This window comes from Capra hircus, chromosome 21 (genome assembly GCF_001704415.2).
Source record: "Capra hircus breed San Clemente chromosome 21, ASM170441v1, whole genome shotgun sequence".
Classification (NCBI taxonomy): domain Eukaryota; kingdom Metazoa; phylum Chordata; class Mammalia; order Artiodactyla; family Bovidae; genus Capra; species Capra hircus.
Window position 1 is genome coordinate 13279071 of NC_030828.1, and position 16812 is coordinate 13295882.

The 16812-nt window shown below is 61.1% G+C and overlaps 1 protein-coding gene across 1 annotated transcript in view; it reads left to right on the forward strand.

Moving 5' to 3' along the window:
- RGMA (repulsive guidance molecule family member a) overlaps positions 1-16429 on the forward strand; it is a 50277-nt gene extending 33848 nt beyond the window's left edge. Inside the window, exons 3-4 of the mRNA XM_018066385.1 lie at positions 5077-5591; positions 14035-16429. Of these exons, the coding sequence (XP_017921874.1) occupies positions 5077-5591; positions 14035-14757 (1238 nt within the window). The 3' untranslated portion in view covers positions 14758-16429. The remainder of the gene's footprint in view (positions 1-5076; positions 5592-14034) is intronic.

The window sequence follows — 16812 nt, forward strand, 5'->3', positions numbered from 1 at the left end:
CACCACCCTGCCCAGATGAAGGCGGAGAGCGGGGCCCTGGCCCCTGGGCACAGGGAGGGCGGGAGAGCACCCTCTGCTGCTACCTGGGGGGCGGGCGGGGCTGCCATCCCCCACTGTCGCTCCCCGTGGCAGGGGCCTGGGGGCACAAGAGAAGGCGCCTGGATGAGCAGGGATGAGCAGATGAGAGCTGCCCGCCGCGGCCACTCTGCGTTAGCAACTGGGCTCCCTGCTGGGCTTGCTCCTCACTGTCCCCCAGCCCAGACCACGTGCCCAGCGCACATCCCAGACCTGTGCGTGTGGCGGTGGAAGGGGTGGGGAGTAACGGCCCCTTTGAGGCTATGACTGTTGACAAGAAAAGAACCCACTCAGGCCACAGAGGGCCTGGCAGAAATGGCAGATTTCAGGCCTACCGGGCCGGAGGGGTCAGAGCACACCTGTTGGGCACAGGGACATCTGAGGAGCGCCCTCTGAGCAGATCCCCGAGCATCTGAAGGACTCCCTTTGGCAGGGCGCCTTAAGGGGGATTTCAGTCATGGGTTTCAGACACACCACAGAGCTCTGAGACACAGCTCTGAGCCTGGTTTTCAAAGCTGTGGAGATAGCAGGACAGGCCCCCACTACTGCATGTTTGGGGGGGATGGAGCCACACATGACGGTGAGGAGTGCCCCCCAACATGTCCCGCACCATCTGAGTGCAGGCTGGCCCTGACCTAGGCACTCCTGACCCCACCATCTGAGTGCAGGCTGGCCCTGACCTAGGCACCCTGCTGACCCCACCATCTGAGTGCAGGCTGGCCCTGACCTAGGCACTCCTGACCCCACCATCTGAGTGCAGGCTGGCCCTGCCCTAGGCACTCCTGACCCCACCATGAGTGCAGGCTGGCCCTGACCTAGGCACTCCTGACCCCACCATCTGAGTGCAGGCTGGCCCTGACCTAGGCACCCTCCTGACCCCACCATCTGAGTGCAGGCTGGTCCTGACCTAGGCACTCCTGACCCCACCATCTGAGTGCAGGCTGGCCCTGACCTAGGCACCCTGCTGACCCCACCATCTGAGTAGGCTGGCCCTGACCTAGGCACTCCTGACCCCACCATCTGAGTGCAGGCTGGCCCTGACCTAGGCACCCTCCTGACCCCACCATCTGAGTGCAGGCTGGTCCTGACCTAGGCACTCCTGACCCCACCATCTGAGTGCAGGCTGGCCCTGACCTAGGCACTCCTGACCCCACCATGAGTGCAGGCTGGCCCTGACCTAGGCACTCCTGACCCCACCATCTGAGTGCAGGCTGGCCCTGCCCTAGGCACCCAGCTGACCCCACCATCTGAGTGCAGGCTGGCCCTGCCCTAGGCACTCCTGACCCCACCATCTGAGTGCAGGCTGGCCCTGCCCTAGGCACCCTCCTGACCCCACCATCTGAGTGCAGGCTGGCCCTGCCCTAGGCACTCCTGACCCCAGCCTTCAAGTCCCTGCCCGCCGCTGGCTGCACCCTGAGAAACAGACCCCGGGAACCAGAGTGTGGATGCAATGCCACAGAGAGTGTGTGGGCCTCCTGGTGGGTGGGGGCCTCTCAGCACCACAGGCGCAGTCACCCTGAAGCCCACCAGGGGGGAGTGTGCCCGAGAACCACCCAGCAGCCGCTGTGGGGAATCAGGAAGCACCAAGGTTGTCTGAAGCCTTGGAGCTGCTGAGGGCCCAGGCCCTCAGGACCCCTCAGGTCTGTGACTGTGCGCGCTCAGTCGGGTCCGACTCTGTGCAACCCCGTGGACTGTAGCCCCCCAGGCTCCACTGTCCATGGAACTCTCCAGGCAAGAGCACTGGAGTGGGTGGCCATGCCCTCCTCTGGGGGATGTTCCCAACCCAGGGATCGAACCCACGTCTCTTGCGTCTGCTGCATTGGGAGGAGGGTTCTTTACCTGAAGGGCCGAATTCAATTCCTGCTTCTTCCTCACAGTGGAACCTCAGGCAAGAAAGCCAGCCTCCCTGAGCCTGGCTCTTTCCTCTAGGAGATGGGGTGCTGTAGTGCCTGCCCACGGGGCTGCCTGGGGCCCTGAATGACGTGGGATCTGTGGGGCCCAGGCCACTGAGCCTGGGACACAGTCAGTAGCCTGGGACTTGCGTCTCTGCCGCCCTAGCTGGGCTCTGGAGGAGAGCTGAGGCCAGCGCAGGCCTGCGTATGCTGCAGCGGTCTAGCTGTAAAGGGACAGGCACTGTCTTTAGTGTTCTTTGGGCATGGTAAGGGCCAGAGGGGGTCCCGGGACTGGTGGGCAGCAGACGGAGCCACAGCAGCCACCACGCAGCACGAGGCTCAGTCCTTCCGGAATGGTTTCCTCCGAGATGCCTATTCCGGAATTCTGAGAAGGCAGCAGGGCAGGGCAGCTCACCTGCTTCAGAATCACTGAGACTACCGGAGCGGACATCGCGCAGACCAGAGGTGGAGGGTTGGGGGTTGCATCGGCCAGTTCCTCTGACCTGTGTTCCTCCACGTGGCTTGTTCTGCACGATGCCCTCCACACCCAGCCCTCTGCCTCGAGGGCCTCCTTTACCGTCTCCCACGCAGGCCACGGTAGCGTCTGCAGCCCACAGGGAGGCTGGGCCCTTGGGCCTCTTCCACAGGTTGGAGAATCATGAAGATGGCAGGCCCAGAGAATCTTCTCCCCACCTTGTGTTTTAATTGATGACCGTGCTGGGTCTTCCTCATTTGCACAGGCTTTCTGTAGTCGCAGAGAGCAGGGGCTGCTCTCTTGTTGGCGGCACACGGGCTTCTCACTGCACTGGCTCCTCTTGTTGCAGAACACAGGGCTAGAGCGTGCAGGCTCAGCAGATGAGGCCCACGGTCTTAGCTGCATGTGGAATTTTCCTGGAGCAGGGATCAAACCCGTGTCCCTGCGCTGGCAGGAGGATTCTTATCCACCGCACCACCAGGGACGTCCCTTCTAGACGCCTTTTAAAGGAGCCCTGGGCCAGGAACGTGCCCTTTCGGGAGGGCGGCCACACAGGGGGGTCTCCCTGGCTGGGCAGCTGTTCACGGCCCTCACAACCTATCGTTTGCCAGGTCCGCTACTTTTGGTTGGCGCGCTTCTTCAACTTAAAATGGGAAATCTGTAGCTCTCCTGTCAAATCTATTTTATTTTCCCCAATACATATTTAAGTAAATACGTAACTTCTCAAAGTTAAAAGAAGACTGCTTACTCAGATACCACCTGAAATGGCCTTGTTTACCAGCAGTGTGACAAACACAGGTCACGTTAGAGGAAAAGCCTGGGCTTCAGGACGAGCATCTTGTTTCCCAGCTGTGTGACTTAGGCCACATCTGCTCCAGCCTGCAGAGTGAGCCTCAAGATAGGTTGTCCAGGTGTCCAGGTACGGGGCCGGGCGGCAGCCTGCACAGTGCTTTTGGAAGCCTGCCCCAGTGGACTTCTGTCCCTGCTTTTAATCCCCGCTTGATTGTATAGGTAAAAAGCCAGTTGTTCAGTCGCTCAGTCGTGTCCAGCTCTTTGCGACCCCATAGACTGCAGCACGCCAGGCTTCCCTGACCTTCACTCTCTCCTGGAGTTTGTTTAAACTCATGTCCGTCGAGTCGGTGATGCCATCCAACTATCTCATTCTCTGTCGCCCCCTTCTCTTCCTGACCTCAATCTTTCCTAGGATCAGGGTCTTTTCCAATGAGTCGGCTCTTCACATCAGGTAGCCAGTATCAGAAAGTAAATAGACTTCTCCCAGGTTAAGAGTCAGATTAGCAGCCCAGGCAGGGGTGGCTGGAGCCAGAGCCCCCCTTCTCCTCTGCTGACTGGGCTGAGACACCAAACGCTGGGCCTCCTAGCTGGTCTGCTGGCCCCTTTGCCCCTGGAAGTCAGTGTAGAGGCTTCCCTCCTGCTGCCACGTGCAGTGTCCACGAGCTCTACAGAAGAACCCAGGAGGCTGGTGGGAAAGGGCAGCGTCCCTGTGTGTGGGGGTGCAAGATTCAGGGGTGTTAAAGTCACAGTTCTCAGGCATGAGGTGGGCGGTGGTAAAGCCTCCGCCTGCCAATGTCAGAGACATGGGTTCAATCCCTGGGTGGGGAAGATCCCCTGGAGGAGGAAACGACGACCCACTCCAGTCTTCTTGCTGGAAAATTCCATGGACGGAGGGGCCTGGTGGGCTACTGTCCATGGAGTTGCAAAGAGTCAGGCACAGCTTAGTGACAACAATAAAATTATCACTAAGGTCTCAAAGCTTGTGAGTGACCTTGGCGGGGAAAAGCATGAACTGGGCCACATCCAAGGTTATCACTCTTAGTTGCTTCCCAGATTGCGGTCCAGAGCAGGATAATGGTGTGTGGAGCTACAGTACTGAGAGGGAAGCTGCCCTTAGTCTGCAGTGGAAGCCAGGGAACCGGGGCCAGTAGAATAATCACAGTGGCCAACATTCACTGAGCTTCCGCTCTGTGCCCCATGCAGGGGTAAGTCCTTTTAGCACTTTGAGCAACCTCATAGGGTAGATACTATTATCACCCCACATTCTGGATAGATATAATGAGGCAGGCAGCCTTCCCAAGTGGCTCGGTGGGGAAGATCTCCTGGAGAAGAGAATGGCTACCCACTTCAGTGTTCTTGCTGAGGGAATCGCATGGACAGAGGAGCCTGGTGGGCTGTATAGTTCTTGGGGTCGCAAAGAGTCGGACAGGACTGAGCGCCCACTGAGGCACAGAGAAGTTAAGTGATTCGTGCAAGGTTACACAGCGGCAGAGATCGGAACACATGCTGAGGAGTGGGGCTTCATTCCCTGCCAGATTGCTGTTGGTGTGAATGTGTCAAAGGCACAAGGGTGGGCAGAAAGCTTGAGGGGCTGGGCTGGAGTAGGGAAAGTAGGGGCATGCTCCCCCAACCCTTTAAGCCTGCGGAGGGCTGGGCACCCAGGGTCGTTAAGGACGGTAGGCAGGGCCGATCTTGCACTGGACCACCTACCACCTGCGGGACCTGGGCAGAGGCCGCCGTCCTCCCTTGCACGTGCCCGCCGCCCTGGCCTGTTGCAGGGGTTCCGGAGGCCTGGGCTCACCATTTCCAACCTGAAGGCGCCCCCTCTTCCCGTCCCTGCAGCCTCCTCCTCCTGCAAGATCCTCAAGTGCAACTCTGAGTTCTGGAGCGCCACGGCGGGCAGCCACGCGCCGGCCGCGGACGACGCCCCCGAGTTCTGCGCCGCGCTGCGCACCTACGCCCTGTGCACGCGGCGCACCGCGCGCACCTGCCGGGGAGACCTGGCCTACCACTCGGCGGTCCATGGCATCGAGGACCTCATGAGCCAGCACAACTGCTCCAAGGATGGCCCCACGTCGCAGCCACACCTGCGCACGCTGCCGCCGCCCGGGGACAGCCAGGAGCGCTCGGACAGCCCGGAGATCTGCCACTACGAGAAGAGCTTCCACAACCGCGCGGCCGCCCCCAACTACACGCACTGCGGCCTCTTTGGGGACCCGCACCTCCGGACTTTCACAGACCGTTTCCAGACCTGCAAGGTGCAGGGCGCCTGGCCGCTCATCGACAATAATTACCTGAACGTGCAGGTCACCAACACACCGGTGCTGCCCGGCTCGGCGGCCACTGCCACCAGCAAGGTATGGGGGGTCTGGGGGGCGGGGGTAGGGGGCAGTGGCGCGGTATCACAGCACCAGGCCCTAGGGTCAGGAGGGCCCAGACTTTCCCCCACCAGACCCAGACACCTCCTGCACCCAACATTTTCTTATTGTCAGTCAATGAGCTAATTATTTAGGAATTTTCTGGTAGTTCAGCTGGTGAAGAATCTGCCTGCAATGCAGGAGACCCGAGTTTGATTCCTGGGTGATTCCCTGGAGAAGGGATAGGCTACCCACTCCAGGATTCTTGGCCTTCCCTGGTGGCTCACATAGTAAAGAATCTGCGTGCAATGCGGGAGACCTGCCCTTCGATCCCTGGGTTGGGAAGATCCCCTGGAGGAGGGCATGGCAACCCACTCCAGTATTCTTGCTTGGAAAATCACATGGACAGAGGAGCCTGGCGGGCTACAGTCCATGGGGTCACAAAGAGTCTGACACAACTGAGCAACTAAGCGCAGCACAACGCAACAAACCACCCTGGAGGGCTTCCCTGGTGCCCAGTGGTCAGGAATCCACCAGCCAGTGCAGGAGACATGGGTTCCATCCCTGGGTTGGGCAGATACCCTGGAGAAGGGAATGGCTACCCACTCCAGTATTCTTGCCTGGAGAATTTCATGGACAGAGGAGCCTGGTGGGTTACAGTCCATGGGGTCGAAAAGAGTCAGAAACGATTTAGTGGCTAAACAACAAAACACCCTGGAACCACCTTTGCCCTTTGCCTAGAGTGGGATGTTTATTTAACTGCCAGCCACCATCCACTAGGGGGGTCTTTGAAATCAGCACTCTAGGGTCACAAGCTAGCACATAGGCAGAGATTTGTTGGGGGTCGTGGGTGGGCAGGCAGAGTAGAACAAGATAGCAAAACCTAGCCTGCCTTAAAGGCAATTTGTGAATGCTTGGTAAGTGGGAGAGTAAACATTTAGGAAACTTACTTTCTGTTGTTCGTGTGTGTGCGCATTGGCTATAGATGTAAGACAGATTTTTTTCCTGGGGTTAATAGTCGGGAAAGTTTAGAAACACTCCCAGAGCATTCAGTTTCAAACTTTAGGAGTATTCTTCTCTTGCCTCAAACTGTATTTTGGTAGAAGTCCAGTGTCAAATCCTGATAAAGAGGAGCCTCTATGCAGGTATGTTTCTGCCATTGTTATCACTGCACTTTCTGTCCAATAGGGGTCAAACCCCACCCCAGACAAGTGGGCCTGACCGCCTCCTGGAGGGGACGGCCGTCCCCAGGGATTCCCATTTCGGCTGCACATTTACAAACTAAGCAGATTTTAGATGATAGTGGTTCTGGAGCCCCCAAGCCAGACATCTGGGTGGGGATCAGATGTGTTCTTTGCTTAAAGCTCCCAGTGATTCTGGGGCATGACGGGCATTAAAGATGCTGGCTGGAGGACGGGGCTGCAGCATGCTGCCGGGGCACCGGGAAGAGGGAACAAGTGAGAACAGGGCATCAGCCCACTGGGCACCCCAGGGGCCACCCAGGCAGCCTCCCCAGCCCCCTGGGCACCCCAGGGGCTACCCAGGCAGCCTCCCCAGCCCACTGGGCACCCCAGGGGCCACCCAGGGCCTCCATTTGACACATCCAGAACTGAGGCTTCAAGAGGGAAAGCCGCCTCCCCACCCAAGTGCGTTTGGCTGGAAACCGTGCTGGGATTTCACCCGGGCCAGGGGACTCCAGAGCCTGGCAGGTTCTCCCTGTCAGGAGAGGCGGTTCCCACCTGGAAGCCCCCGAGGCCACCAAGAGCCCGTCGTCTTCTGATCCAGGGAGGCTTCAGTGTCCGGGTGGCAGGACTCGAGTGCTGCTCTCAGAGCCCCACCCAGAGGCAGCCCCGATGTGGCCGGAGCCCAGGCAATGGGACATTCCAGTCCCCTCCAGACTCTCCCCCCACCGTTTGCAGGGAGGGTCTCCCATGACCTCACACTCATACTTAGCCAGAGGACATGGTCTCAAGGCCAGGAGGCCTAGGGTGATCAGAGCCCAGGCGACAGGGACGCCTCTGCCTCCCCAGGGCCTGGCCCGCCGAGTCCCCGGGGTTTCCGATCTGGCAGTGGGTCTGTTTTGCCAAGAAGAGCACGTTGCAGGGCAGTGTGTGGAGTAGCGCCAGGCTGACCCACAAGGGTGTTTCTGTTCCTTCTCATCCCTCCACACCCCGGAGTAGGACACCAAGGTGACCTGGCCGCCAGGAAAATTCCTGCCACCTCCCTCTGCTCCAGTGGCCCCTGCCTGCCCACAGGGATCTCTCCGGGGACCGGCTGCTAGGGAGAAAACAAGCAGACCATGGCCCGTGGATGCTCTTACAGGCCTCTGGCCCCGGGCCATGAAGCCTGGTGGGCGGCCTCACCTCTTCACCACGCCCAGCCCTCTGCAGACCAAGGCAGGGCCCGGAGGCAAGGGGCCGCAGGGGCAAGGTCCCGGCTGCGCTCTCTGCGGCCCCTTCCCCTACCCGCCTTTCTCCCAGGAGCCAAGATAAATGAGTGTCAGGAGCCTGAGGCTGTGGCTTCTAAATCCAGCAGCAAACATGCCGTGGAGGGGGACCCCGCCTCCTCGCCCCCTCTTGGCAGGGAGCAGAGGGAGGCTCCCGAGGGTGTGAGAGGGCTCTGGGTCTCGGGGGACCTGACCCAGGGTGGTGAGGGGATCAGGGGTGATAACAGACCTGGGCGGGGTTGTGCTCAGAGACCAGCAAGGCGGGACTGCTGGTGCCTTAGACTGGGGCGGGGGAAGAAGTAGAGAAAGCTTTTAGATCACGTTTCAGGGAGTCCTGCGGGCCAGGGCAAGGTGCCTGGCCGCAGAACGCCTCCATGCTACCCTGGGCTCTCTGTGGACGCTCGGTGGGACCCTTAGCTCAGCGGCGGTTCATGCCTTCATTCATTCGCTCTTGCGTTCCATTCATTCATTCATTCATTCATCTGGCCCACACGCTTCAGATGCTCGCTCTGTGGCCGGCTTACTGCTGGGCACTGTGGTCGGCAGAGCTGCCTAAGCAAACTCGGGAGCGCCTCCCTTCCTCTTGCGGCGTGGAGCCTCCAGACGGGCCTGGCACTCTGCCGCAGAGACCCCTAATCAGGACAGCTCCTTTCTGCTGTGACCCAGGGCCACCTCAGTCTTCCCGGCGGGAGAAGCGCTTGAGCAGCACCCTCTCTGATCTCCCCGGCAGCCAGAAGGCATTGCAGGCTCTGCTGGAGGCTCCCAGTCTATGGCCAAGCCCGTCCCGGGCCGCAGGGCGGAGACCGGGCCGTGTGTGCCCAGGCAAGAGACACCAGGGGCTGCTTTCCAGCGCTCTCGGCCTGCCTCGGCCTGTTCTGTGGGCCTTCAGTCCTCAGGTGTGTTTGTTCCTCCTCCGATTCAGAAAACATCAGCCAGACGGCTCTTCTGTGCCAGCCTCTGTGCTCGGCGACGCCTCCTGCCCAGCAGCCCCTGGGTTAATGCTGGACAGCCGAGATCACCCCCCCCCCCGGGTGCTCGTGACAGCGGCTGGGGCAGCGGGATGCTGAGGGTCTCGGGGTCGAGGGGTCAGGTGGCTCCACTTGGAGCCCTGGGGAAGGCTTCCTGTTCGTCCTGGCCCTGAGCTTACCCCCGAAGCAGGCGGAGTACGGGCTTTTATCCCCAAGGTAGTGGAGCCCCAGCTTCACGATCCCCAATTCCCAGGTGGCGCTAGTGGTAAGGAATCCGCCTGCCCAAGCAGGAGTCAGGAGACGTGGTTTCGATCCCTGGGTCAGGAAGATCCCCTGGAGGAGGGCATGGCAACCCACTCCAGTGTTCTTGCCTGGAGAATTCCCATGGACAGAGGAGCCTGGAAGGCCACAGCCCGTCAGGTCGCGCGGAGTCAGACGCGACTAAAGCGCCTTCGCACGCACGCACTCCCCAGCCACGGTGCCTCACTCAGGAGCGTGGTATCCTTGCTGCCCAGCCCTGCTCGGCCCGCCTCCGCCCCGTTCTCATGGAGAGTCCTGATCTGGAGTTTTCCAGCTGCGGCTGACAGTTCAGCTTCCTGTTCCCTTGGGGCTGCCTCCCGTTCCTGCCCACCCCCTGCGCTGCATTTCTCTCCTGCCGTGCTGGAGGCACCCCATTTTGAGCCTCAGGGAGGAGAGGAACTCGGTTCTCCGTGCCCCCGCCCCATGCAGGTTCCCCGGAGCACCCGCATTCCCAGCATCTTTCACCCGCTTGGCCCGTGACATCACCCCCCGCCCCCGCAGTGTGGGTCCCTGAGGAGCGGGGTCATGGACTGCCTCCTCCCGCGTGTGGACGCAGCCCCCAGCCCCAGGTCTGGCCCCACAGGTCGTTTGATGACACGGGGCTCCGCCCGCCGCCCGGTGGTGGGGGCGCGCGGGCCCCCGGGGAGGGGGGCGGGCGCTGCGGGAGCGGCAGCCTCGCCCGTGGCCGCGTTGGCAGCCGGCCGCCCCGCTTTCGACAGGCCCCCTTCGTGCTGTTACTTGTGGTTGAGTCCCAGGCCCCGGTGCCAAGAGGAGGCGAGCAGCCTGTCAGCCTTCCAGCAGACTGTCTCCGCGAGCGACGGTGGGGAGAGTGAAACCAGCCTTTCCTGTTCCAGGGAGGCCGATGGCAGCGGGAAGGCTGGCCTGCTCCCCGCCCGCGGCCTCCGTGTGTCTGTGTGGCCCTGCGCACCGCACCGGCCATGGACCCCCGGGCCCCGCGCCCCCCCCCCCAGGGCAGGACCACCCACTGCCCAGACCACCCTGGCTGCTCCGCCCGCACCGCCCCCCGCAGGCAGGCGGCCTCCGCATGGGGTGAAAGCCTTGGCTGGAGGTGAGGCAGCCAGAGGTGGGTCCCCGTGCAGGCCTGGGTGGTGGGGGAGTGGCCGCGCCGTGGGCTTCCGCGAGGCGCAGGGCCCCGGCGGAGTGGTGGGGCTGCAGCCCCCCTGGACACCCCTCAGTGAACCAGAGGGCCGCTTCCCAAACCAGCTATGACCTCCCGCGGGGAGATGGGGAGACGGAACCCCGGGGCCCAGGGAGCTAGGCACGCGGGCCCCCCGACGTCGCCCTCTGTGGCTCGGACAGAGCCTCCAGCCTCAGCTTCGGAGCACCAGCCCCTGCTTGCGTCCCGTGAGGACCACACGGGGCGCCCCCTTCCCACACCCCCCCTCATCCATCGGGCCCCGGATCCCCAGCGCCTCCTCCCCCAGACGTCTAGGGCCCATGAAAAGGCTTGCCTTCCTTTTAGAGCCCGAAGGAGAAAACCAGCGTGAGCCAGCCTGGACTTTATTAGTTTTTACACCCGTGCAGTCACAAGAGGTGGTTTTTTAGTGTTTCTTTTTTATATATTTATTTATTGGTTTGGTTGCACCGGATCTTTGTCTTTGCACGTGGGATATTCGGTCTTTGTTGCCGCATGGGGGATCTCATTCCCTGACCAGGGATTGAATCTGGGCCCCCCTGCATTGGGAGCATGGAGCGATAGCCCCTGGACCACCAGGGAAGTCCCTAATTTTTACCATTTCTGATGGAGGCAGGGACGCAGGAAGGCCTAGGGGCCTGGAGTTCCCCCAAAGCCATGCTGTGGTCGGCCTCTCTCAGACATCCCCCCTCATCCTCACATTTCTCAGGAACAGGGTGAGAAGGGCCGGGGTCTTGTCTGTGTTCCCCCCGAGGGCCCTCATCCGCCGCTGGTTACCCCTGGGCTTTACACTACGTGTGGGGACCTGCAAAACAGTGGCAAAACGCAGCCGGGGACGCCTCCGCAGGCTCTCGATCTTTCTGTCTTGTTGGTTTGCTCAGCCCAGAACCTTCTGTAGCCCGTGGTCTGCCCCCTCCAGTCCTTGGGGCTCTCAGCCCCTGCTCCCGAGGCCCCCAGCCAGGACCAGCTAGCTCCCCCTCGGGCTGCGGGCTGTGCCCCTGGCCACCTTAGAACTGCGGGCAGACGGACCCCGGTCTGTGCCCACCACACACCTGCGGCCCTGGCTGCCCCTCCCCGACCCTCACTGCCTCCGCGCCGCCACTCTGGGTTTTCTCCTTGGTGCCCGGCAGGTCTGGGCCCTTGCTCCGTCGCACGCCCACCCTTAGGCCAGATGCTTCTCTCGTGCGTTGCTGCGTTGCCCTGGGCCGGGAGAAAGGTGCAGACCACCATCATGGCCTTCAGCCACCACACCGCCCCCAGGGCCCAGGCAGAGAATTCCGCTGAGGCCAACCTCACGCGGCATCAGCAGCGCCTTGCCCTTTGCCGAAGCCCCTTCAGCCTGCAGACATCACAAGGAGGTGGGGTGCCCAAGCTGGTGAGGCTCTTCTCCAGGCCTAGTGGGGGTGACGGGGCAACGCCTGAGAACGGAGGCCGGGGGCCCTGCAGAGGTCGGGGGGTGGGCTTTTAGCCAGGGACCCACAAGGCCTGGGCACCGTCTTGCCCCCATCACCCCTCCTCCCTGCCTGGCTTCAGGCTGCGAGTCCAGGTTCCAGCTGCCCTTGGTCTGGGGGGTGCCATGGCCGTCAAGGCACCCAGAGCCACCGGTGGTAAATCAACAGGCCCCTGGCAACAGGCCCCTGGCAACAGGAACGGGCATGGGGGGCTTCCAGCTTCACTCACGTCTCCGCCCCCCTCCATCTTCCTGGTTGCATCAGGAAGGAAAGCACAGCCACGCGTCTCACCCTTGATGGCGGGGAGACAGGTCACTCTGTGGGCTGCTGGTCTCTTGTCCTTCTCCCAGGCCGCCCACCCTATGACTGTTTTGGCTAGAAATGTCCAGCGGATGCAAACCAAGAGACCAGTCCCAACTCTGCCTCCTGCTGTCTGTGTGACCTTGGGCCAGTCGCTTTACTGTCTGAACGAAAATGTCCTCATCTGTAAATCGGGGGTATTGTCCCCTCCCCTGTAGTACCATACGGGTGCGTTAGTAATAAATGCGGCGAGTGAGCCTGTGTCTGTGTTCTTTGGAGGAGAGTTCCTGATGGAGCTTCTTAGCTTTCTGCTTTTCCCAGCAGCTCAGCACAGCCCCTGCCCCGGCTGCAGGCTCAGCAGAAACGGGCCTCCCTGCTCCCGTGGCCGGAGCTGCCCTTTCCACCGGGAGCCCCCGTCTCCCTTCTGCTGACCAGCACCGCCCTCCCCCACCGCTTCCTCCTGCTCACCAAGGCCAGGCTGGGAGACCCCCTCGGGCCAGCCCCGCCGCCATGGCCGCTGTGGCCTCTGCCTCTGTGGACTTTGCCTGGTGGTTCTTTCTGTGAACAGCAGTCTCTTCTGTTCTAGCTGCTGTCTGGTTCAGCCTGGGGCTTACCGTCCTTTGGTTGTGGACTGTATCAGTTTCCTATCGCTGCTGTAACAAGTACCACAGACTAAGTGATTCAGATAGAAATTGAGCCCCTTATACTCCTGAAGGTGAAAAGTCTGAAACGAGTCTTTAAAGAGCTCAAGATGGGGACTTCTCTGGTGTCCCAGTGGATAAGACTCTGCTCGTAATACAGGGGGCACAGGTTCGATCCCTGATCAGGGAACTAGATCCCACATGCCAGAACTGAGAGCTGGCTCCGCTTAAATAAATAAATAAAATAGCCTAAATTTTGAAAAGAAAAAAAAAAAACCCCTCAATGTGTTGGCCGGGCCAGTCCTTCGGGGAGTTTCCACTCATTGCTTCTTCCAGGCCTCTGCTAGTTGCCGGCGCCCTTCAACTTGTGGCCACGTCCCTCTAGTCTCTGCCTCTGTAGAAACACCGCCTTCTCTTCTGCGGTCAGATTTCCTGCCTCTGTCTTACGAGGACACGTGTGATTACGCTTAGGGTCCATCAGGATCGTTTCTCCATCTCAGTGTCCTTAACCTACTCCCACCTGTAAATCCCATTTGCCATTGTTGTGGTCCAGTCGCCAGCTCTTTGCAACCCATGGGCTGCAGCCCGCCAGGCCTCCCTGTCCCTCACCGTCTCCTGGAGTCTGCCCAAGTTCATGTCTGTTGTGTCGATGATGCCATCCAACCATCTCATCCCCTGTTGCCCCTTCTCCTGCCTTCAGTCTTTCCCAGCATCAGGGTCTTTTCCAGTGTGCCGGCTGTTCCCATCATGTAGCCAAAGTATTGTTTAACAGGTTCCAGGTTTTAGGGCGTGATATCTTAGAGGGTATTATTCAACCTACCACAGTGGATAAAGACCTTTTATTTTTAATTAGCCCTACTTGTCGTTTTATGATTCCCCTCTGCATATAGTAAATGAGCTGCTTTTCTACTTAGAAAAGTAGTTTCTAAAGTTCCCTTTATAAATAATAAAAAAAGAAAATTAAGCAAATTGTCTTAAAGAAAAATATTAAATGCACAATAGCGCAGGTCTCACCGAACAGGGACTAAAACAGGGAAGGGACAGTGTGGAGCGTCCTGGGGCCTCTGGCCTTCCGTCTGCTCGGTGCAGAGCGTCGTGAGGAGTCCAGGGCTGGGCCTCGTGCCCCTGCAGTCACCAGCATCATCTCACCCCTCTCTGTTTCTGTACCCTCTGGCCCACAGCTCACCATCATCTTCAAGAACTTCCAGGAGTGTGTGGACCAGAAGGTGTACCAGGCTGAGATGGACGAGCTGCCGGCCGCCTTTGCGGATGGCTCCAAGAATGGCGGGGACAAGCACGGGGCCAACAGCCTGAAGATCACCGAGAAGGTGTCAGGCCAGCATGTGGAGATCCAGGCCAAGTACATCGGCACCACCATCGTGGTGCGCCAGGTGGGCCGCTACCTGACGTTCGCCGTGCGCATGCCCGAGGAGGTGGTCAACGCCGTGGAGGACCGCGACAGCCAGGGCCTCTACCTCTGCCTGCGGGGCTGCCCCCTCAATCAGCAGATCGACTTCCAGGCCTTCCGAGCCGGCACGGCCGAGGGCCCTGGTGCCCCGCAGCCACCGGCCGCCAGCCCCGTGCCCCCAGCCCCAGACACCTTCCCCTACGAGACGGCCGTGGCCAAGTGCAAAGAGAAGCTGCCCGTGGAGGACCTGTACTACCAGGCCTGCGTCTTCGACCTGCTCACCACGGGAGACGTGAACTTCACACTGGCCGCCTACTACGCCCTGGAGGACGTCAAGATGCTTCACTCCAACAAGGACAAGCTGCACCTGTACGCGAGGACTCGGGAGCCACCAGGCCGGGCGGGGGCCGCCCCTGGGCCGCCCCTGGCCCCCTGGCCCCTCCTCGGCACCCTCCTGCTCCTGGCCTTGCTCCCCGCGCTCCCGGGGGCCGCCTAGGACGGACCGCGGGGTGGCCCCTCACTGCACGGGGTCTGGTGGCTTCCTGCTGGCCCTGTGGTCCCCACAGGGCTCACCAGCAGGGAACAGTTACCTCCCCACCGCCTTGGGCTGCCTGCTGGCGAGGGCTGGGGGCATGGGATGTCCCCTCTCCGCCCCCCCCCCGGGGGGGGACCCGCGACCGGGGTGGTGGCGACAGGTGCTGTGACGTGTGTGACCTCCAGCTGTGCAGAGAACAAGCTGCCCACCCTGGCCCTCGTCTCCGCGCGCCCCACCGTGTGAATGTGCAGATCAGAGCCCCAGCCCCTACGCGAAGCCCCCACCCCCACCCCCACGCCAGAGACCTTGGGCGGGGCAGCATGTCAAGCTGCTTCCGCCCCTGCGATGCACTGAGAGAGGCCCGGCTGACTGCTGCACACGCGCCCCCGGGGCCGCCTGCGCCCACCGCACGCACACACTACACACTCGCACACACGGAGCCAGGGCGGGGGTGGGCCCAGGCTGGATCCCCGAGCAGGGCATCCCTTCCTGCTGGGCCTTTAGGACACGCGCAGGGCGCTGCTTGGCGTCTGTAGAAAACTGAGGGAACCCTTTGGCCAAAACGTTGCACCCTCCCCGTGTCTTACCGCGCGTGGCCTCCCCGTGAGCCCAGGAGAGGCCACCAGGCGCCCCCTAGCTGGGCACGGGTTCGGGCCCCCGTGACCGGGCCCCGCATGTTGGCACGCGCTCTGAGCAATGACTTGCTCTGGCCCCTTACCCCCACCACCCGTCCTTCCGTCCCCCTTCCCGTCTACCGTCCTTAGGAAGTCGAACCTTTGTTTCCAAATTGTCTACACGGAGAACTACCGCCTTGATGTCTGGTCCTCCACAGCAGGTGGTAAGATCCGGTGGGCAGGGAAGCTGGGGCCGCAGGCTGTGGACCGGGGACCCAGCGGAGAGGGCTAGCTGGCCTGCCCTCATCCTCTGCTTTCTCCTCGCTTGCCCCCACCCCCAGAGCCCCACTCCCCACCCTGCCCACCCACACGTCTGCCTTCCGGGGAGAGGAGCGGGAAGACGTCCCAGCCCTTAGCATCCTTGGCAGGGTCCCCTCTGGCTCGGACTTCCTCTTAAGCCCCGCCCCACACGGAGACTTCCCCACTGTAGGTCAGCCAGGTTGTCCATCCGAGGAGCCCCAGACCAGTCCCGCCTCCGCTGCTGTTTCAGAGGCCGCCGCGGGCTGGGCTCCGCCCCCAAAGGCGTGGCCGTGCCCCTGAGGGCCCCCCTTCCGCAAGCCCCGCAGCCCCCATCACTGTCCCCCAGCCGGCAGCCCTCTGCTGACCCCGGGGACCTCTCATACACTGGCCCAGGAGGCTGCGGACTGGTCCCCGCCTCCCCCTCCAAGAGGTCCCCTCGGAACCCTGCCAAGCCGCGGGCTGGGCGGGCGGGCGGCGGGAGTGCGGCCCCGGCCCCTCCCTGCTGGTTTTTAGATGGTCCCTATGTTGGAAGTAAGGAGTGAAGCACTTTATTTTGGTTGTGTTTGATCACGTTCTGCTTGGAAGTGGGGGCCCCTCACTGTGTCCAGCGTCTGCGACCTGTGTGGAGTGTCACCGCGTGTACATACTGTAAATTATTTATTAATGGCTAAATGCAAGTAAAGTTTGGGGGTTTTTTTGTTTTGTTATTTTCTTTTGGACTGTGTGTCAGAGTTTGTTTTCTGAACGGACGTTGGTCCTTCGGGGATGGTGGGTGTCGGTGGTGGGTGTCCCCTTACAGGGGGCCGTCCCCCCTGTGTATATACCTGGGGGGAGGGCAGCATGTGAGTGTGTGTGAGAGAGCTGAGTGTTGTGAATGCCTGCAGAAGGGGAGGCAATTAAACAACCAAAGCCCCGTACTTCTCTGAAATTACTTTCCTTGCTATGAGCTGTCTTTGGGGCTTGAGGGGTCCAGGTTCCCTTGCAAAGCTGGCATCATCCCCAAAACACATGACCACGTGCTACAGAGTCTGACATGACTGAAGCAGCCAAGCACAGCACAGGGACTTCCCTGGTGGGCCAGACTTCACCTTCCAGTGTGGGG